Below are 23556 nucleotides of genomic sequence, written 5' to 3'. Positions count from 1 at the left end.
TTATTATACTTCTGGAAGTACGGAGTCTTCCGTGCTTTCAGATTATTTTTGATATTGCGACTTTCGAATCGTCGATCGACTCAGTTAAACTTGATCTAGAGTATTTGAAGTACCTAGAAAATAAATTTTGCAATTTTTCGATATCATTTGTCTAGTGAACTAAGGGGCTCAAATCAACGACTAGAAATAAAAATCTTACAAAACGTGATAATATAACATTAAAATTTTAGATCAAAGATTTTATATAGTATAAAGAATCTTCTATCAAAATTTTACGCGATTTGAATATTTCTACACCGTTAAACTTGCAAACTGCTCACCATGGCCATTAAAATTATTGATTTTGAGTCCCTTCGATTACTAGGTAAATGATATCGAAAAATTATAAAATTTATTTTCTAAGTACTTCAAATACTCTAGATCAAGTCTAACGGAGCCGATCGTCAATTCGAAAATCTCAATATCAAAAACGACCTAAAAGCACAGAAAACTCCGTACTTATAGAAACATAGTAGCCTCACTCCACAAATAATATCCAAATAGTAATTTTGAGAACTCCGATTGTAATGTCCCAATCATTGCACCCTTATTAAGAATAATAATAACAGAGAGATTGAGAAATCGAAACCGAACTCGATATTCATCTTTGGCATGCGCGGGGCCAGCGTCGTCGCGGTGGCCGAAGAGAGCAGAGACGAGAGAGAAGACGGGGCCGAGGGGAACAGAGACGAGAGAGAAGACGGGGCCGAGGGGATTCATTGCACGCAGAAGGTGGTGATAGTATTATGGTAGGGATTAAGAAGACGACGTCGTAGACCAAGCACGACATAACCATAAATAAGTTGAGAGATTACTGCCCACGATGTATAGGTAGATCTTTTATATAGAGAGAAAGACACAGTTCGACTAGGATAGTTTTAATAGCACGAAGCACCTAATCCTATTAGGTTTTTGGTCATTAGACTTGTCCTTTAATTAATTTTATCTTTTAAATCATGCTATTGTATCAACTATCTACTAAATTCTAAAAGAACTAATATTAAATCTTAGGAGATTAGTGTCATCTCAACCCTATAATTTATCTTAAAATTATTCATATCTATATCTATACTATATATATATATAAATATATAGAAATTCTTATAATAACAGATGGAATCAAAAAAATAGTAAAAGAATATTTCCTACGAACGTTTATAATCAATTTCCTAAACAAATATTTCAAATAAAAACGAATAGTTATGATCAATTTGTTAAAAATTAAATAGAATTTCTATCTATCTATATATCCAATTTTACAAACGGTTATGATCAATTTATTAAAAAATATTTCAAATAAAAGTGAACGATTAGATTCAATCTGTTAAAAAATAATATTCCTATCCATCTATTTTACATTAAAATTAAAATTTGAAAGAACAGTATAAGATATGCAAATATTTTCTAATAAAATATAACATATAAATTATAAAATATAATTTTTATTATAATTTTTAAATAAATATGATATACAAATTTATATTGATTTGAAATAAATTAAAATAATTATTACATGTTAGGACTACTGAAGTATACATAAATCTCTTTATACTTATAAATTTTAGTCCCCGGTTAGAATGATATATAATGGTTCCTCTCTAAGGGTGAGTGGATGGTTGGTTAAATAGTGTAATCTAACGAATGAAAACGATCAAATGAATAAATCTAACGATCGAAAACTTATGACTATAAAGGAATCTATATTCATAAAAGTATAATATCATTCTCTCTCTATATATATAGCGTATTTCTAAAACCATTCATTCAAAAATAATTAAAGGTAAAAACGTGTAGAGCTACCTCAACTTACAAGTTATTTTACTTTGGCTACGTACCAAACCTTTCAAATTTTGATTTTACTATCTAATTTTTTAATTTATTTGATTTAAGTCAGTCAACGGTAATTTGGCTTTAAAGCTTGAGTACATCATTTACCTTTATAGGCTTAATATATATGTTTAAGGTAATTTTCATAACTTTAAATTAATTAAAATAAATAATTATCTTCAATTTTGAAAGTCAAATTGCTACCGGCCAATTCAACTCAAGTCAAAATTTTAAAAAGTTGGATAGCCTAATCAAAATAATCCATAGTTCAAATAAACTTTTATATGTTTTTATCAAAATTAAAATCTAATTTATTAGATGTATTTTGTAATTCTTAAAAGGTCTGCATATTAAACTACTTAATACGTACTGGTAAATTTTGAAATTTTATGATTTTTATACGTTAGTTACTTCATTACATTGATCATCATTACCAGCTCTAACTTTATTTTTTTACCCACTTAAAATCTAATATTATGATTGGCATAACATAAATATTAATGTAAAAAAAAAAATACAAAAAGGGAAAATACTAATACTGTGCGTTGTTCTTTCTGTCTATTGAGATTTGGTTTCAATGAAAGAATCAAGAAAAAGATTTTGGCAATGAAAATATACTCCTAAAGAAAACTTTCCAATTAATATACAGTGTCTTCAATATGTTAAAAAAAAAGGAACTCTATAAATTTTCGGAAGAGAAACTATATTGTTTTATACACCAAATAAACAAAAAAACAATGAAGATCATCACTGTTCTCTTTGTTTCTGCTCTTGTTCTCTTCCTCCAAAACTCATCAGCTTCCTTGGACGAGGGGTGCAAGAGATTGCACGCGGTGAATCGCAACGAGAGCTACGAATTCTGCGTCACGAGCCTTCAAGTCGATCCCGACAGCCGCACCGCGAATCTCTCGCAGCTCACGCTCATCGCGTCGAAGCTAACGAAGAAGAACTACACTCACACGTTCGGCGTGATACAACAACTGCTGGGGAACCAAAGCCTTTCGCATTCGCAGAGAGAGGCCCTGGGGGCCTGCAACGAAACGTACAGCTCGGAGATCGAGCACGCGGACATTGCGATCGTTGATCTCGAAACCGGTGACCCCGAAGACGCGGTAGGTCTACTGCAGGCCGCCGCTAGAGCGCCAGGCAACTGCGAGAGTGCGTTTAGTGATCGACATGAGGCGTCTTTGATTCCTGGAGAGGATGCTTTAGCTTCTCTTATCAGTGCTCTTGCGCGTGATCTCGCTGTGTTGCTTAATTATAAAGGATAATTTTTCTATGTGTTGTGTGTGCCTCAAAAATAAAATGATGTTAACTTTCTTTTAAGCTATTTGCTACGGTATTCGAATTTTGGTTCCCTTTCATTTATTCTCTCCTTTTGCCCTGCCAAATAGAGAAATTTGATAAAATTTTTAACCCGGTTATTTTGCTCCTTGTGTTGTATCTTATTATTCTAATTGTCTCAGTGGCCCAATAGCTGGTCCGTGTTACATCTAGTTTGATAATGCAATGGCTAAAAATATTATTTTTATACTATAAATGAAACCTAAATTTGTTCACTAGCATCAACACTTCGCTACATATCCTGGAGAAAAGTTTATGAGTCCTTAGATAAATTTTGGATGGTGCTATAAGCAATTTCGTACTAAGAAATAGATTTATATAGTTATATAAGATTTAATACAATAAAATGCATGCTAAGCTAGCTTTGCATAAAGCAAAATAGTGTATGCATGCATTTTACACCCCACATTCTAGAGTGGATATAAGAAATTAGAATGATATTAAATAAAAAAATTTTGGGTTCCATTATTTTTATGCTTATCTCTTAAACGGTAAGCATAGCTAAATACTAAAAGAACGTACTCCCTTAAATGTTGATTTTCTTGTAGTGAAATGGTAATCTTAGATATTTGACCCAAGAATCTAACCAACATGGCATTTTACAGATTTAAAGTCAAATATTGGTTGGCTTAAATGAACAAATTAGGCAAAATATGTTAACTTGGATGTTAATTTTGTAATATGTGCTATATATCGGAAGTATAAGTAGTTGGTGCTTCCGATTTTTTAGCCTTTGGATTAAATATTCTACGGTTGGGATGATAGCGGTTCTCTAGGATTGAGTGGTACCCCAAGGGTTGAGTGGTCCCCATTGGTTAATAATACTAATCCAATTATTAGAAATTTGATCTAAGTTTATCAAAATTTCATATAATTTAGAGTCCTTAGATAAAGTTATTGATCTTGAGTTACTATTTCTATTTTCATGCTTGCAGGCAGGATCTCTTAGTTGTTAATTAGCTTCCGCTGTATAATTGAATCAAAATTTTCTTACAAAAGGTGAGAACATTTTAGTAATTTACTACCTGTGGTAATCAAAAGCAATTCATTTCTGTAACTTCTCTGTGCTTTCTCCAGCAGCAGTACTCTCATGTATGAACACATGGTTATTTTTTACAACATTATATACAAGAGGATATTAGTTTGTTTATCTCTCAAAGGAAGTAGTCCATCATAAGAAGTCATCTAGTTTCCAAGAGATACTCCTCTAAAAGGAGCTTCTCAAACACCATAGAAAGAAAAGAATAAAGTCATAGAGATGCTTGCACAAGGCTTATTTACCAAGGAAAAGCCATCACCTTACCTTCAACTATGGCATATCAGTGGACCCTTAAGCTTACATAGCTTAGTGTCTCATTGCATAGAGATTAGAGAGAGAAAGAGCTGAAGAGAATGAATTCAAAAAATGGTTCACAACTCATAGAGAATAGAGAGGGTTTTTGTTCAAGCTATATGGAGAGCCATGACCGAGGTTCTTCGACAGGAAAATGTTGTTGCTTCCTCTCTGTTCTCTTTCTAACTTTGGTGATACTCGCTGCGGCAATTGTGGTAATACTACTATTTCTGAAGCCAAAGAAGCCCATATTCCATCTCCATTCCATACAACTAGATCCCTTCAAGTATGATACAACTTCTGACAAGGAAGTAAATCATTCATGTTCGGTGGTTTCCCTATTGTTTGCCACGCAAAACCCTAATAAGCTCGGAATTAGATACAGTTCTTCGGTGCTCGGAGTTTCTTACAAGAACAGTTCAATAGCCGTGATCGAGGTTCCGACGTTTTATCAGCCACCGAATAGTCGGAATTTGACTGTTCTGATGCATGCCCTGTACAACCAATTGCACATCACTAGAATTCTCAACGAGGAGTTGGCCAGTATTCCTTTGCATGGTGATCACATGGAGATCAGAATAACCGGCCGAATTCGAGCTCGACCGCATGTCTGGAACTTTCCATTACCAACATTAAAGGTGAAATATACTTCATTTTCTGGAATTTGAGGCTTTCGAAGAGAACATATCATCACATCGTTTCGTTTTCTATTATCATGCAGGTTTCACTTGATTGCAGGATCAGCATGAATTACAGTGACATCATGGTTGGCAAAGGAGTACATATAGTAAAGATGCATCAGGTAATGAACAAAAAGTTCTTGTTTTGGACTCCAACTTAGAAATTAATGTGAATTTGAATTGGTTGATTATTTGCAGGATCTTCTCCTGTCGAGCTTCCCGCATTTCTCTCAGAAGTGTTCTCTAAGTATGCACAAGAGCACAACTACAAATTGCACCGATGTCACTGGACTGCTTTGTAATTAAAATCTTGGGAGCTCTTAAACTGTACAGAATGATTCTTTAATTCTGCTACATGTACATCCATTTGTAATATGTACATAGGCCATCTGTTGCTGCTCAATAAAAACTACATTATATTATTTATTCAATCAATGTCAGTCTCTCTTGCAGTAATTTTGCGGTATTACCAACCTACAGTTACTACTCCTTTCCTTTATTTTGCCACCTCTAGTCTCTTATATTACATATTTGACCATCGAAAGTTGAAGTGACTGAAGCTCAACAAATAATGAACAACCACATAGAAATCCAGAGATTCAGTAGACGGTTTTGAAAAAGATATCGCACCAAGAGCTAACACTGCTGAAGCTTCAAGTACAGTTCATCCAAGGCGACATAGAGAGGTGTGGCAGCTTTCGGTCTCTCTACTGTCCCCATAAGAATGTCTGTGGTGGTCAGATATGGATCCCCATAAAAGCGCAAGTTGGCATCCATCCGAGTTGCAACAAAGTTCCCCTCCATTGAAACTCCAATAAAAGCACCTATAATGGATCAAACCAAGATAGAATTATCACATTATATTCAAAATACGATAATATGCATAAGATAATGTCATGTTGCAACTGCGATGAAACTTTATTGCAGGGTCGCATCATCCACAGGCAATGGGCTTATTTCATTGCAAATAGTCATTAATTTTAGCATATCGTTACCTTTGCTACAGCTGTAAGTGTAACACATTCCGGACCCTTTCTCCCCTGCTCTTAGATCTGCTTCCAAGACTCTGCCAACAGGTCCTGCTGCAGCACTTAGACCTGCCCCGAGGGAAAAATGCATGCGGCTACTAAATGTCTTGACAGCATTAGAACCATGAAGTACGATAATGAAATCCATCAGCTCACCACCAATCTAGATAACACACAAGTAATCGATATCAAAAAAAAAAAGAAGAAAGAAATGAATGCACCAATGACACTACAAAAGTGAAACATTCTCAGAATAAGGGCTAAATAGTTCTGATGGATGGTCAAGCCCTAAATGCAAAACACAGAAATATGGCATTGTTCTGATACGTCTGCAAAAACACAAACCAACATGTGGCGGACAATAGCAGTAATTTGGCATACATGTGTTCATCAAACTCATCACAAAACTTAATTTCTCCAATCAGATTGTTTGGATGTTAGTCTTCGGCATAAAGAATGCCAATTTGGCTCTCCATAGCTTGAACTTTTCAAATGTGCGAGACATTTTCACATGCTGGCAGCTTGATACATAATAAACTAGAGTTGTTATTCTTGTCATCTCATTTCAGTTCTGAAAGGCACTAGGTAGTTGCATTACGCAGGGCACTAACTAAAATTATAATTTATCCCCTAAATCTTCAAACATGGCAGAAGCAAAGCTCAAGGTATCTCTTGAGAAAGTTTCTAATCAAAGAGGAAGGAAGAGTTGCGAAGTACATATATCCTCTGCAACAAAAGGAGATAACAAAAATCAAATAGCATCTTTAGCAAGATACAATTTGCACAAAAATTCTCAACAACGAGGTCATTCGAGATTCTTTCTTTTGTTTCCTTATTGTTCATTTTAACATCATAGGAGTGGTTCTTAAAGAAGAGAAATCTTGACTACAAAGTACCATCAACACCTCATTCATAAAAAGAGGGGAGACAAAACAAACATTTTACCGTATCCTTACCTGCGCACCCCATCCTAAACCAATGGAGAGTATGGCAGACGGTGCGGACCATGACCCATCTGACTTTCGAGCAACTACTAGACCAGTACCTAGTTTATAGGTCAGAAGTGCCCCAGCTTTCACAACGGTCAGAATAGCCAGCCCATTTGCACCTCTTAGTATTGCCTGAGGAATAGATTTTTCGGGATTTAATCTGGCCACCTGCAATTCAAAAGTCATTGAAGCAGCATTAGAAATAGCATATAGAAGTCAATTTCGGATGGCTCCAAATTTTGAGAAAGAGAGCAGTTAAACCTATACATGAAAAATAACGGTTAAAATGGGTGAAAAGGCCTTTTCCTTTCATGATATTTGCAACGTAGTCTCTCATCTTTTTACTTAAGTAACATGCTCAGCATATGAAACTCTTATGTAATATAATCAATTCAATCCCACAGCACTGGAGGAAAAAAAAAAAAAAAAAAAAAGTCATCTGACAAGATGTGGGTAATTTAGCCATTTCACAGCAAAAGGCTTGCATGTTGAGCGGGTGATTTAATAGACACCATGTACAATGCAAAATTGATGTATACAGGAAAGTTCAGGGCATTAATATTTTAGTGAAGAGTATGGCCATTAAGCTGCAATTTCCTGGAAGTATAGGAACTTTTGGTGAATTATATACGAAAGAAGAGCAGGACCACATGCAGAGTAGGTGCACCTGACAATAACTCCTCAGGGTATTTGCTGCCTTGTAAATCTCATGATCCATCGACAACCCAACAGGCAAATTCAACCACCCTCTTGCGCATGTCCAATCAATAACATCATGTTTCGCCAACTGTGTAGCATTGCTTATAGAGCTAATCAATAACCCCTGCAGAGGATCTAACCTATCATAGCAAGCATCACACACTCTCTGAGGGTCCCGCTGCTGAAACTTCACCGGCAACAAAGACCTCCCCTTTGTGCATGCTCTACAAAATATGCCTCCGCAAAATCGGCAATGGTGTCTTCCACGTGTAACAGCACTGAAAGGAGCAGAGCACTGCATGCAGATAGTAGTGTAGCTATCTGGAAGCCACTCTGGTGGTTCGGCTTCTAGTACTGATCTATACGTACTATAGTTAATAGCTTCTGCTTCTAGCAATGGCGGAGCGCTAGGTATATACACCGATGGATGCAAGAAGCTGTCTCCATCATTTCCAGATCCCAAGAATGACATATTTGAGCTAGAACTCGGTGGAGTTTGGGTGCCACCATTGTTCTTATTCCTGCCAGTGAGAATGGCAACTAACCCACCCAAAACATTCTTCAAGTTCACCTCCGGTTGAGTTTTGGAAGGAAAAGAAGTGCAATACTCTTCGGCGGAATCATATCCATCAGCATAGTTGGGCTCAGCTGATACCTGATAAGGATCTTGCCTTAAGGATGTTGGTTGTGATGGCTCAGCTTTCTTTTGAGGGGTGCCCCAAAATTCAGAATCGAAATCCTCATCATAATGGCTCTGTTTACCCAGCTTAGTAAGTGAAGCATATGAGAGTAAATCTTTTGGTGCTGACATGACTAGATTGCCAAAGTAGCTTTCCTGCAGATTATGACAGAGCTGTTTCTTAAAGGCGTAATTTATGGAGCAAAATCACAAATTATATACAAATTGTTTACGTAGTATATCAGAATGCACAACTTTAGATCTTCAAAAACAATTCAAACACGTTACAAATGCAACAACACTCAGATAAAAGTGTATATTGAAAAAAAAGAAAAAGAAAAAAGAAAGAGAATGATGAGGCGATGAGAAGGAGCTCTATCATGAATTTCGATATGCTTCTGTTGGCAGCAAGCAAATATAAAATCAGAATTAGCAACCTCGCAAAATTATAATACTATTTAAAAAAGAATTGGAGATGTAAGCAAGTGATGATCAGTATAAGATTAGATGAAAAAAAAAAAAATCCTGAAATATTGCCGAAAATCCACTAACCTAAGTACAGAATTGGGGATATAATCATCAGTCCCATGAATTATATTCTACTGGTGAAACAATAATATTTAATCAAATTTAACAGGAAAAAATTAACATTACTCATCAACGAAAACTTACACTTTATGATCCTAACACATAATAGTTGCATTCCATCGATCCCTAATCTTATTCTTCAAATTCAATACACCTTTTACATTCTAAAATTCAATATTCCCACAAAAAAAAAAAAAACAATTCTCCTTCACATTACAAAACAACACACTAACATGATTATAATCCCGTTTCAGAACAAATAAAATTTCTATATCCAATCTGCGGCAAACCCTAGATTACACAAAGCTCCAAATTAACAAGAGAATAGCATCATCTAAGCTTATAGAATCGCAGTAAAGGGATTTGTATAGGGAAATTAACATGGAAAATTAGAAAAATTTATCTTCGACACCTCGAATTGGGGCAGCGATTCTCCGATAGCTCGTGAGGAGGGAGAAGGGGAAAGCAAAACCTGCAGAACGGGGCCGCACGAGTTCCCCCGGATGGGAATTGACCCGACTTTTTTTTCCGGGTTGGAATGTGTTTTTTATCGGGTAGATCCGCATATAACTGGCCCCGGCGCATCAGAGCAATTTTATATATATATATATATATATATATATATATATATATATATATATATATATATATATATATTTATATATATGTAGCAGACTACCCGTTTCGTTTATTTCATTTTACAAATAAACTTAGGTAAAAATATGAATCAACTAGGATTTGAACTTGGTACCGAGTACTGACCANATATATATATATATATATATATATATATATATTTTGAGAGATAGGTAGCAGACTACCCGTTTCGTTTATTTCATTTTACAAATAAACTTAGGTAAAAATATGAATCAACTAGGATTTGAACTTGGTACCGAGTACTGACCACCAAATCCTTTGCCACTTGCCTTTTACAATTAATAGGAAAAACTTCAAAAACCCCCCTTATGGTTTCAATTTTTTTCACTTTTGTACCATGTGGTTTAAAATGTATCAAGTTAGTACCCTGTGGTTTAAAGTGTATCAAGTTAGTACCCTGTGGTTTTGCATTTTATCACTTTAGTACCCTGTGGTTTTAATTTTGTATCAAGTTAGTACCCTATGATTTTTTAAATCACAGAGTACTAAAGTGATAAAGTGTGAAACCACAGGATACTAAAGTCATAAAGTGCAAAACCACATGGTACTAACTTGATACACTTTAAATTACAAGGTACTAAAGTGATAAAGTGAGAAACCACAGGATACTAACTTGATAAACTTTAAACCACATGGTATTAAAATGAAAAAGTGTGAAACCACATGGGAGTTTAGTGAAGTTTTCCCCAATTAATATATAGATTCGAATAAAGTATTTATTTGAATGTATTTAAATCTTGATAATTATTACCGCTAGAACTACTTAAACATGCTTTACTGTAAGGGACCGTTTAGTTAGATGTAATTATAAATGCAGTATAATTAGAGATACATGCAGTTGGAAATACAGCAGTTATAACTACATGAATTTTGTTTGGTTCGATGTAGTAGAAAGCGTTGCAAGTATAAATAATTTGTTTGGTTGCACACAGTTAAGAAATAATTCTTAAAATTTTATTATTTTATATATATGATGATGAGATTACCTCCAATGTAAAAAAAGAAAAAATAATTTTTGTTTAAAAAATATTAAGGAGGTAAGCATACCTTTAATTTAAAATTGCTCTCTCCAACTGCTGTAGTTGGAACTGTGGCTAATTTGGGCGTAGTTCGAACTGCTGCAGTTGGGCCTCCTCCTGTAATTCCTACTGCAGCAGTTGGAGTTAAATACATCAAGCCAAATACGAAATTTGTATTTACATACAGTTACAAATGCAGTACAGTTGCAGCTACATGCAACCAAATTTGCCGCATTGTAATTGGAAAGTTTGAAAGAGTAACTATAAACAAAGACAAAAAAAATAACCTTTCAAATAAGATTTTTTTTATACTAGATTAACCTCGCCATCTTATATATAAAATAATAAAATAATAAAATTTTGTGAATATATTTTTTAGTTGCACGCCACCGTACATATAAAATGACAAGATTTTATAGTACACTTATCAAATGCGTGCAACTAATGACAAGATTTTATGGTACAAGACTTAATTATAGGAAAGTAAGCAATGAAAAGTTGAAATTAAACTAATCCATTTATTTCCATTTTGAATAGAATTTTCAATCCAAAATCCTGTTATACTAGAATGCTTTGAATTATAAATTAATTAAATTTTCTTCTGATTTAGTGCCAAATGGAGTCTTATTTTCTATAAGTACTTAAACATTAATCTAGAAGAACTACTGGCGCGAACTTTCTAAATTTTTATAATTAAGTTCGACAACTTAATTTAGTTGAATAAATATTTATTTATCATCGTATTAAAATAATGCGATATTTTAGTTTAATCAACTAATTTCTATAATCAAGTCCTAATTTAGGGCTCGTTTTATTTTATTTGAAGCGTGGTCTCGAACGTGGCTTCGCCAGTGAGTAACAAAGGCAGTTGTTTGATTGATTTACAAAAAAAATAATTTTAAACTAAATTATAAATATCATTTGTTAAGCGAATAAAGTAGGTAGCGCGCTGCATTTAAAACAAAAATTGTAAATGAAGAGAACGCCTTAATTTGGGAATAAACAGAGAGGGGGCATAGGAATGAGAGAGAGAGAGAGACAGATGCATAACGAGATAATACCACTAGCTCGTAGAAGTGTCAAAAAATATATTGTATAGAAAAAAAATAAATATATATTTAATAAAAATATTAAAATATTTTAGAGTAAAAATAACATGGTACGTACCTAAAAAGAAAAGGAACATTATGATTGGCAAAAACTTTGCGTAAATTTATATTAATGTCTTTCTTTATCATTGGATATCATTTTACTGCAGAAAAAAAAAAAATTAATACTTTCTTTAAATTATGAGATATTTTGAATACTGAGCATGTTATTATGTTTTACCAAATTTGGCCTAAAAAATATAGAGTTTCCGAAAGAAAACTTTCAAAGCTCTATAAATATTAGGAAGAGAAACTACTTTTTCACACCAATTATATAAAAAATAATAATAATAAGTGTAATACAATGAAGTCCATGATCTCTTGATCTTTTCTTCTCTAGTTCTCTTCCTCCAAAACTTGTCGTTCTCATCGGCTTCGTTGGAAGAAAACTGCAGGAGAATACACGAGTTCAATCCGGAACGAAGCTACGACTTCTGCGTTACGAGTCTTCAAGTAGTTCCTGAGAGCCACACTGCCAATCTATCGCAGCTCAACGTCATCGCATCGGAGCTGATGATCAAGAACTACACTCACACGTTGGGTGTAGTGCAACAGCTGTTGAAGAACCAAAGCCTCTCGCATTGGCAAAGAGAGGCCTTGCGTTGTATTCCTGCAATGAAACATATAGCTCGGGGATAGAATACACAATCTTAGCCATCACCGAGATCAAGAGCGGCGATTTCTCAAGCGCGGCATCTCATTTGGATGGTGAATTCTTTAGCCTCAGATACCTGTGAGGACACGTTTGAAGAGGGTCACATCCCATCTATGATTCCTAGAGAGAATGCTTTAGCTTATCTTATTAGTTACCTTGCAGTTGATATCGCTGAATTTCTTAGATCAGGGGGGTAAACATGATAATGCAACAAATGCAAGTTGGAGCATGTCTAATACAGTGGAGCTGAACGAGGCAGTGATTAATTTCGATGTGCTATTCGTTAAAATAAAATGCTAATTCTGTGATTTGCCATGATTTTTGTTTTGAAGTAAATCGTGTAAATACCCATTCGAGGGTCATTTTTCATAGTGTTAAGAAATATAATTCAAATCGAAGCATCTCGAAGCTAGAGAGCGAGAGAGAGAGAGAGAGATTTGGGGAGAGGAGAGCTCAAATGGATCGATCGTCGCGAAATCGTGGTTTCGTGATCGTACTAGGGCTGCTCCTTACAGGTACGCTGTGATTTGATTCCCCAGTGGAGGTGCGACTGCTTGGATTAGGGCTAAATTTGCGTGGAATGAAGTGGATTTTATTTATTCGTTTCAATTTTAATTGCATGTAAATGTTTGTTTTCTAGGATCGAAATGCGTTAAGAGCCTAGTTGATGTAAATGGTTGTCCAATTTCGAGTTCTGATTCTGTAGCTGGATCCATTGTTAGTTTAATCAAATGCGGATGGTTAGAGTAGATTGTTTAGCTAGAGAACATTTTTTGCTCAATTTGAGATTTAACTCATAGATTTTGCAATCTTCTGTTTATTTGATCACTAAAGTTTTTTTTTTCTTTCCTAAATTTATGTCAGTTAGTTATTATTTTTTTTAATTCAATTCTGATTTGGTTGATGTGCTTTTGGTTTCTGCGTGCGGTACTGCGGTGAGAAGCTGAAATTAAGCAATAATAGTTAATAATAAGGCTGACATGTATGAAGCTTTGAAGCTTGTTGTATTGATGAGTGTTAGGACTTAGAACTTAAAATTTCATGTGATCAATTTTGTTGCTTTCTTAATTATTTTTTCCATAATCTGACTTGTGTTTATTATAATGTATATTATAATAAATTGTGTTAATACACCTATTACATTATTTATATAATATACATTATAATAAACTGTGTTATTTGCATGTAATTATATATTACATGCAAATAACACAATTTATTATAATGTATATTATATAATTACATGAAATAATAACAAATTTATTACATGATTTATATAATTCATTGTATTAACATTATAATAAATTGGTATTTAAAAAATAATAATAACAAAAAATATATAAAGTTCCTATTAATTATATTATTAATTACATTAAACAACCTAAAAAATAAAAACTTATATTTAAATAAACATATTTAAATATATTTTTTTTCAAAAAAAATATTTCTTTTTTAAAAAAATCCAACGGCTCAAAGGCCGTTGGCGCACCTCCCAAGGGTCTGCCATGAATCTTGGGCGTTGGGTCAAGTTGGGTCAATCACTGTTATAGGCTTATAGCATATAGCCTTATAGGCCTATGCTGTTATGCACCCAGCACCCTCCCTATGCACCTAGCACATTTTTGATATTTGGGCCGTACCGTCCCGGCAGGCACGGCCCATTCGTGCCGTGCCNGCCGTGCCGGGCCGACGGGCCTTAGAGTATCAGCTCAGCACGGCCCAGATAACGCAGATGATACAGTAGCCGTGCCAGGCCAAGGCCCGGCCCTGAGTCCTGCAAATTGGCCCACATATATGGTAGTACATTTAATAGCCCAGAGAGCCAGGCCGGCCCGGCCTGGCACGGATCATATTGATTCACAAAAGATAGTGAAAAAAAGAAAAAAGAATCCAATAGAAGATTTTTTTCACGAAAAACTTTTTTTTAAGTTTCCCGCGCATTTGTTAAAAAAAAAAAACTGGTTTTCTTTGAAAATTTCTTTTTTAATATTTTACCAAATGAAACCAGTGTTTTGTTTTCTTAAAAATAAAATCGAAAAACAGAGTTTTCCATAAAATTTAAAAAAAAAAATTTTTTTTTCAAAAAAACTAGTTTTTTTAAAACTAAATGGCCAAAAAAAACTAAAAAAAGGTTTTATGTGAGAAATTTTTTTTTTGTACATTTTCGAGAAACAAAATTTGCATCTTGTTCACAAACTATCATTCCCATATGAACAAATTAAGCTAAACATAAGCTTCAGAAAGGTTGGATACAAATTAAAAAGTTTACTGGTAATCTTAAATATTTGATCCAAGAATCTAACCAACATAGCATTTTACAAATTTATAGTCAAACATTGATTGATTTAAATGAACAAACTAGGCAAAATATGTTAACTTGATTTTAATTTTGCCATATGAACAAAATCTATAAAAGTATTTTACAAAGAGAGAGAAAAAGGCAGCAGAGAGGAGTAGAGATTGAGAGGGAGAGAGAGACGCTTTGGGGAGAAGGCGAGAGGGGCATAGGAAAGAGGGAGAGAGGCATCAGAGCAGGGCAGAGAGAAAGGCAAGAGAGACACTTCGAAAAGAGGTGGAGAGAGGTGCATGGGTGAGAGAGAGAGGCGTAATGAGAGGGCGCCACGTGGCACCTGAGAGAGACATCGGAGAAGAGTAAAGAGAGAGAGGAGAGAAATGCTTCGGGAAGAAGCAGAGAGAGAACGTAGGAAGGAGAGAGAGAGGCATAAATGTCGAAAAAAATAGAAATATATTTTATAAACATATTGAAATATTCTAGAGTAGAAAAAACATAGTACCTAAAAGAAGAAAGAATATTATAATTGGCGAAAAATTTGCATAGATTTATATTAATTAATGTTTTTTTCTATATAATTGGCTCTCATCTTTACTACAGAAAAAAGGGAAAGATAAAAAAAAAAAGGAAAAATATTAATACCTTCTTAAATTCTGTCTAAAGAGAGATATTTCGAATACTGAGCATCGTTATTATTTTCTACCAAATTTGGCCTTTAAAAAAATGATTTCTAAAGAAAACTTTCAAAACTCTATAAATATTAGGAAGAGAAACTATTTTTTCACACCAATTTACAAGAAAAAAGAAATACAATGAAGACCATTCTCTTGATCGTTTCTGCTCTCGCCCTCTTCCTCCAAAACTGGTCGCTCTCATCGGCGTCGTTGGAAGAAAACTGTAGGAGAATACACGAGTTAGATCCCTATGGAAGCTACAACTTCTGCGTTACAAGTCTTCAAGTAGTTCCCGAGAGCCACACCGCCAATCTATCGCAGCTCGCTGTCATTGCATCAGAGCTGACGATCAAGAACTACACTCACACGTTGGGTGTAGTGCAACAGCTGCTGAAGAACCAAAGCCTCTCGCATTGGCAAAGAGAGGCCTTGCGTGTCTGCAATGACACATATACCTCGGAGATTGGAGACGCGAACTTGGCCATCACCGAGATCAAAAGCGGCGATTTCTCAAGCGCGCAATCTATTTTGAGTGCTGTTGGTTTAGCCTCTGATACTTGTGAGGACTCTTTTAGAGAGGGTCACATCCCATCTATGATTCCTAGAGAGAATGCTTTAACTTTTCTTATTAGTTGCCTTGCACTTGATATCGTTGCATTACTTACAAGGGAGTAAACAAGTTAATGCAACAAGTGCAGGTTGGAGCATAACACAGTGGAGCTGAACAAGCTAGATAGTAATTAATTTCGCTGCGTTGTGCATTAAAATAAATTAGAATTTGAGTGGGCCTCAATTCAAAAAAATTATACTTGAGGGGCTATCTAGATTTTTTATCTACATAGAAAGAAATGATACTATTTGGTGCACCGGGTGTATAAATAAATTTTACGCATTCTATTTTTAAACATATGATATAAAAATTACCTTCTTTAAATTCTCTCTAAAGAGAGATATATTTGGAATACTAAGAATCGTTATTATTTTCTACCAAAATTAGCCTTAAAAAAAATATTTCCAAAAGAAAAGTTTCAAAACTCTATAAATACTAGGAAGAGAAACTACTTTTTCACACCACTATACAAAAGAAGAAGAAATACAATGAAGACCATTCTCTTGATTGTTTATGCTCTCGCTCTCTTTCTCCAAAACTCATCGTTCTCATCGGCTTCGTTGGAAGAAAACTGCAGGAGAATACACGAGCTCGATCCCTATCAAAGCTACGACTTCTGCGTTACAAGTTTTCAAGTAGTTTCCGAGAGCCACACCGCCAATCTATCACAGCTTGGCATCATCGCATCGGAGTTGACGATCAAGAACTACACTCACACGTTGGGTGTAGTACAACAACTGTTGAAGAACCAAAGCCTCTCGCATTGGCAACGAGCGGCCTTGAATGACTGCAATGAAACATATAGCTCGGGGATAGAACATGCAATCTTGGCCATCACTGAGATCAAGAGCGGCGATTTCTCAAGCGCGGCATCTGATTTGGGTGGTGTTTCTTTAGCCCCAGATACCTGTGAGAGCTCTTTTAATGACGGTCACATCCCATCTTTGATTCCTAGAGAGGATGCTTTAGCTTCTCTTATTAGTTACCTTGCACTTGATATCGCCGAATTTCTTAAAAGCGGGGTAAACATGTTAATGCACCAAGCGCAAGTTGGAGCATAAAACAGTGGAGTTGAACGAGGTACGTAGTAGTTAATTGCGCTTTGTTATGCGTTAAAATAAAATGCTAGTTCTCATATTTGCTATGATTTTTGTAGCTTGAAGTAAATTGTCATTATGATATTCAGGATTATAACTTTTTTTTCATCTTTTATTTCTTCTCTCCCTTCATCCTGCGTCGGTTCAAATTCATTTTACCAATTTCAATGTTTTAGCTGATTAATCTTAATCCATCAGACCAACTTTAATGAGATACCTACTACTACAAAACTATAAGCCCTTGTACCATTTGTTGAGGAGTTCTAATCCAGCTTAATTCAGAGCCTCATAGGTTTCACATAGAGACCAATCGCAATAAACCTCTTAATTACATTGATATTTGACTTTGGGCTCTCGACCCCTTAAATTTGACTTTGGGCTAGCACTGGAATTCAAAATTTAGGCCCAAATAACTTTGGGCCTATTTTGGCCTGGGTCTAAAAAAGACCCGGGTTGATAGGCCACATATGAGCCGGACTTTGGGTATCAAAACTATAATTTTAGGTCTCAGCTTGGCTAAAAAATTTAAGTCCGAAAAAATTTTGGGCCGATACATTAGTTATCAAAATAAGATATTTAGCTAATATGTTATAAATATAAGTAAATATACATATACATCTTAATTGCGCTGTCGATATCGGGAAGGCGAATCCTGATTCCCACTTCTCATTCGCCACAATTGTTAGCGTCGAGCTCCTCTTTAATCACAGCAATACATATTTTATTTTATTTATTTCTTTTATAGAATTAATTTGTTTAAATGACAATAAATATGAACATATTAATTAAAAAATAAATACGTGGGAAGGCGAAATATCATGTGGAGATAAAAGATGATAAATTCGTTCATTAGGAATAAAGAAGAAGGCAAGGAGGGGGAAGAAGACAAGAATGAAGAAGGCTTTGCCATGTGGCAAAGTTTATGAGAAATAATGTATAGGTATAAAAGATATAAATTTTACCTCAAGTTTCTACCCATGACACTTATGGTCGTACCACACAACTTTGATGAGATATCTACTATTCCAAAACTATAAGCCCTAAGCTATGAATCATAACTTGAAATATAATAAAAATAAAATACTTACTAACTGTGCCGCTGTCGGACGTCAACCAATCATAGGCCACACTGTGGCTGCCGGTGATCACCGTCACCCCCATCCCGTCCCCCACAAATACTACATTCGGCTTCTCGACGGAGACGTATTCATTGTGTGTTCCTCTCTGAATTAATGTGAATGACATATCGATGTCCGCTGCTCGGCGGTGCTGCATCTACACCTGCCATCACTGTCGTGTAGTTCCCAGTGCCATCCTGGGAAACAACGACATCTATGGAAGGGCTTCCAGTGAGCTGTGGAGTGTGGTGTGGTCTCTCACTGGAAGCCATCGTGGAAACCTTCCGACTGCCGGCCATGATGCGGTATCATCGTCTACGGGAGCTTTCAATGATCGATGATGCTAGGGTACCTGTGCAAATAATATGCTGAATATTACAGATTATACAATATCTTAAAAAATATATAAAGATTCCAGCTTGAAAATAAATAGAAATGTTAGAAAAAAAAAAAGGATAGGATTTAGAGCTTACATGCATGTAGCACCAATGGCGACTAACGTGCGCAGAAGAAGAATGGGAACGTCCATGAGGTGAATGCATGCATGTAGCACCAATGGCGACTAACGTGTGCAGAAGAAGAATGGGAACGTCCATGAGGTGAATGCTTTGAGAGGGTGACATGTGTTGCCTGCTATGAAAGGGTCAGTTATGAATGTAGCATCAATGCATTAATTCAATGCCCTAGCTAGCTCGTGGGAGGAATCATCTGAACAAGTTGATCCAAGGTTTAATTTAAAATGATCATAACTCAAATTAATTAGTAGCTAGTGTGTTAACTCTGTTGGATATGACCCATGTGATATATTCAAGACGATCCGTAAAGATACAGTCAATCTATTTAAGTCGATTTATAAAAATACGCTAAATCTTACGATTATAATATATCTGAATACGTCCTTGATGAATGGACGGATTTAATATCCTTATGTTAAATTATATATAAATATGTAATATACGGGAGTCCCGGTCTAAACCTAATCCAATTGTCTATGACGACTACATTTTCGGGGATAAGAAAATTATACTCGAAACGTTCCGTTTTTTTGCAGATCGCGAACAAGGACGAACCATGAGAAAAATTTGTCGTCGGCAATCCGGGTATTGAAATCGAAATCATGGCAGAAGGTACAATCTTAGTTTCTTATAAAGTTTCAACATCGTGATATCAGAGACGAATTTTTTGTCGGATTTTTGTTCCTTTTAGATTCCTTTTCATTAAAAAAAAATAAATATATATATTCACCGATTGATTTATGTTAATCATAATGTCGGTCGGCCTCAATCGAGACTGTCGTTCCTCCTCAATCGAGACTGGCGTTCGAAGGAACGACGTCACTTATCTGGCGGCAACCGAAATCGATGAAATTGCACCGCCTCAAAAACATCCCTCTACACGAGCCGCATAAAGCAAGCCCCATTGGGGGCTGACTACGGAAGCTGAAGCGGTCATGAGGGGTCATGTACGGCCCCATTAGGGGCCATACGAGGCAACCCCACATTGGGCTGCCAGGAGCACACTTGTGGGATGCGGTCAACAAGTCAAACAATTTTTTTTTTATTTATAAAAAAAAGGATATATATAATGCATGTATATGTTTTATAATTTTTTTTGTAACCTTGTCTTTTCATACTGTTGGATATCATCTTTCTGTAGTATTTTAAATTTGTTTATCATATCAATTTATTTAGCAATAAGTTTTGCAAATAAAATTATACTTAATCCACCTATTTGAGAAACACAAGAAATAAAACTATTTTTTTATTGTTTTTCTTACCTTCAGTATACTTTGAATATAAGCAATGACGGGGAGGGAGACCGAATTTTTTTAAGTAATGATTAAAATTCACATTTTATTTCAACTTTTTTATCTATTAAATAATAAAATGATAGTGACATTTTCAGATAGTTTAGTGAAAGATTTTGTATTCTTTTTTTTCATGACACCGTGATGGATTTTGTGTTCTTTTTTTTATGATATTGTGATTTTACTTTTTATTTCTGTCGTTTTATCTTGTTAATGATTAAATATTATATATCGAATCTATAATATTTATTTATAAAAATTTTATTTTTTTATATTTGTACGACGTGAACTGCACGTGCACTTAACTAGTTTATATATAATGTGTGTATTAATAATAATTTAATTATATATATATATATATATATATGTGTGTGTGTGTGTGTGTATTAATAGTAATTTAAGGGAGTTTTATTTTTTTTTCCCAAAATGCTGGTCCTACTTTAATGAAATAAATGACAGTTGTATAATTTTTATTTTATTTTTAAATTATCATAAAATATATTACTTCTTAGTCATTTGATCTAATCCAATTACTGACGAATCTGTCATTTTTTTTATTTAATTTGTCAGCATCAACTTTAACTTTTTATATGCATATCCTATATCCTAATAACCGCCACCCACANGGGCTCAAAATCAACGGCTGAAAATAAAAATCTTACAAAATATGATGATATGATATTAAAATTTTAGATCAAAGTTATTGATCTTGTTTTATATGGTATAAAGAATTTTCTATCAAAATTTCATGTGATTTGGATATTTCTACACCGTTAAACTTGCAAACGGCTCACCACGGCCGTTAAAATTATTGATTTTGAGCCCCTTCGATCACTAGGCAAATCATATCGAAAAATCGCGAAATTTATTTTCTAGGTACTTCAAATACTCACGATCAACTCTAACAGAGCCGATCGTCGATTCGAAAGTCCGAACATCGAAAACAACTTGGAAGCACAGAGGGGTCCGTGCTTCCAGAAGCATACCAGCCCACTCTATATATATATATATATTAATAGTAATTTAAGGCAGTTTTAAATTTTTTTTCTTTCCCAAAAACTTTAATGAAATAAATGACAGTTGTATAATTTTTATTTTATTTTTAAATTATCATAAAATATATTAATTCTTAGTCATTGGATCTAATCCAATTACTAACAAATCTGTCATTTTTTTTAATTTAATTTGTCAGTATCAAATTTAACTTTTTATATGCATATCCTATATACTAATAACCGCCACTGTCACGCCCCGGGGTCCCTTTAGGTTAAAAAGGTAGCAGAAAAGCGTCTGAATTTTTTTTTTTTTTTTTTTTTTTTTTTTTTTTGCAAACCTGATTCCTGGCTATGCTCTTGTAATTGTGCGACGCCGTGCAAATATAGGGCTCAGCCGAGACTCGCCACACATGTCCAGCTGGTGAATCGGCTCTGATACCAAATGTAACGACCCAGCCCACTAGCAATAATAACTCATTGGGCCAAACCACCGGCCCAAAATGCTTAAGCCCGGTTATTATTACTAGTGTCTAAGTCTCTTATAAACCCAATGACAACCCCATTCCCATCCGATGTGGGACTATTGGGGTGTCACAGCCACCCACATTATATCGTATTTTATAATATTCACAATCTACGCATTTTTTAAATATTTTTTTTCACATGTAATATCCGTTACCTATATAATATCCAATCATGTAATACCTTCCGCATATATAATATTTAATTATATTTTTTTAAAGTTGAATATATAAAAATTATCTNAGGAAGAGTTGCGAAGTACATATATCCTCTGCAACAAAAGGAGATAACAAAAATCAAATAGCATCTTTAGCAAGATACAATTTGCACAAAAATTCTCAACAACGAGGTCATTCGAGATTCTTTCTTTTGTTTCCTTATTGTTCATTTTAACATCATAGGAGTGGTTCTTAAAGAAGAGAAATCTTGACTACAAAGTACCATCAACACCTCATTCATAAAAAGAGGGGAGACAAAACAAACATTTTACCGTATCCTTACCTGCGCACCCCATCCTAAACCAATGGAGAGTATGGCAGACGGTGCGGACCATGACCCATCTGACTTTCGAGCAACTACTAGACCAGTACCTAGTTTATAGGTCAGAAGTGCCCCAGCTTTCACAACGGTCAGAATAGCCAGCCCATTTGCACCTCTTAGTATTGCCTGAGGAATAGATTTTTCGGGATTTAATCTGGCCACCTGCAATTCAAAAGTCATTGAAGCAGCATTAGAAATAGCATATAGAAGTCAATTTCGGATGGCTCCAAATTTTGAGAAAGAGAGCAGTTAAACCTATACATGAAAAATAACGGTTAAAATGGGTGAAAAGGCCTTTTCCTTTCATGATATTTGCAACGTAGTCTCTCATCTTTTTACTTAAGTAACATGCTCAGCATATGAAACTCTTATGTAATATAATCAATTCAATCCCACAGCACTGGAGGAAAAAAAAAAAAAAAAAAAAAGTCATCTGACAAGATGTGGGTAATTTAGCCATTTCACAGCAAAAGGCTTGCATGTTGAGCGGGTGATTTAATAGACACCATGTACTCTGTTTGGCCAACAATGCAAAATTGAGGGGTACCTGATAAGGATCTTGCCTTAAGGATGTTGGTTGTGATGGCTCAGCTTTCTTTTGAGGGGTGCCCCAAAATTCAAAATCGAAATCCTCATCATAATGGCTCTGTTTACCCAGCTTAGTAAGCGAAGCATATGAGAGTAAATCTTTTGGTGCTGACATGACTAGATTGCCGAGGTAGCTTTCCTGCAGATTATGAGAGAGCTGTTTCTTAAAGGCATAATTTATGGAGTAGAATCACAAATTATATACAAATTGTTTACGTAGTATATCAGTATGCACAACTTTAGATTTTCAAAAAAAATTGGGTAAATTGCATTATTACTCCCTGAACTTTTGGAGAAGTTTCACTTTACCCCTCGAACTCCTAAAATGGATATCTAACCTCCTAAACATTAATATTTAATTCATGTTATCCCTTCCGTCAGTTTTTCGTCAAACTCCGTTAATCGAAAACTGACAGAAGAGGTAAAACGAATGAAATATTAGAGTTTAGGGTGTTAGATGTCTATTTTAGAAGTTTGGGAGGTTAAGTGAAACTCGCCAAAAGTTCAGGAGGTAGCAGTACAATTTACTCTGTAGGGCTCGACTATAAATTATTTTATTATAATATGTTACTTATGGATTGACTACTAACTCTCAAGTTAGTGATCATGCTTGATTTTGAATTTATA

General features: G+C 34.9%; 2 protein-coding genes across 3 annotated transcripts; one reads left to right on the top strand and one right to left on the bottom strand.

The window, feature by feature from the left end:
- Positions 2604–3137, top strand: LOC109706827. Its single transcript, XM_020227835.1, has one exon. The coding sequence runs from the start codon at positions 2604–2606 to the stop codon at positions 3135–3137; it is 534 nt and encodes a 177-aa protein (XP_020083424.1).
- On the bottom strand, positions 5507–23068 carry LOC109724715. Of its 2 annotated transcripts, none has more exons than XM_020253639.1 (5): positions 22889–23068; positions 7908–8594; positions 7208–7408; positions 6219–6414; positions 5507–6047 (listed from the first exon to the last, which is right to left on the bottom strand). In XM_020253639.1, the coding sequence occupies exons 1-5, from the start codon at positions 23042–23044 to the stop codon at positions 5860–5862; spliced, it is 1428 nt and encodes a 475-aa protein (XP_020109228.1). In that variant the 5' UTR covers positions 23045–23068; the 3' UTR covers positions 5507–5859. The 2 variants fall into 2 exon arrangements, with proteins under 2 accessions (XP_020109228.1, XP_020109220.1); XM_020253631.1 differs by lacking the exon at positions 22889–23068 and adding an exon at positions 9619–9701 and having other exon boundaries at positions 7908–8774.

The sequence above is a fragment of the Ananas comosus genome, linkage group 2 (genome assembly GCF_001540865.1).
Source record: "Ananas comosus cultivar F153 linkage group 2, ASM154086v1, whole genome shotgun sequence".
Lineage (NCBI taxonomy): Eukaryota > Viridiplantae > Streptophyta > Magnoliopsida > Poales > Bromeliaceae > Ananas > Ananas comosus.
This window is presented reverse-complemented; position numbering and strand designations above follow the sequence as displayed.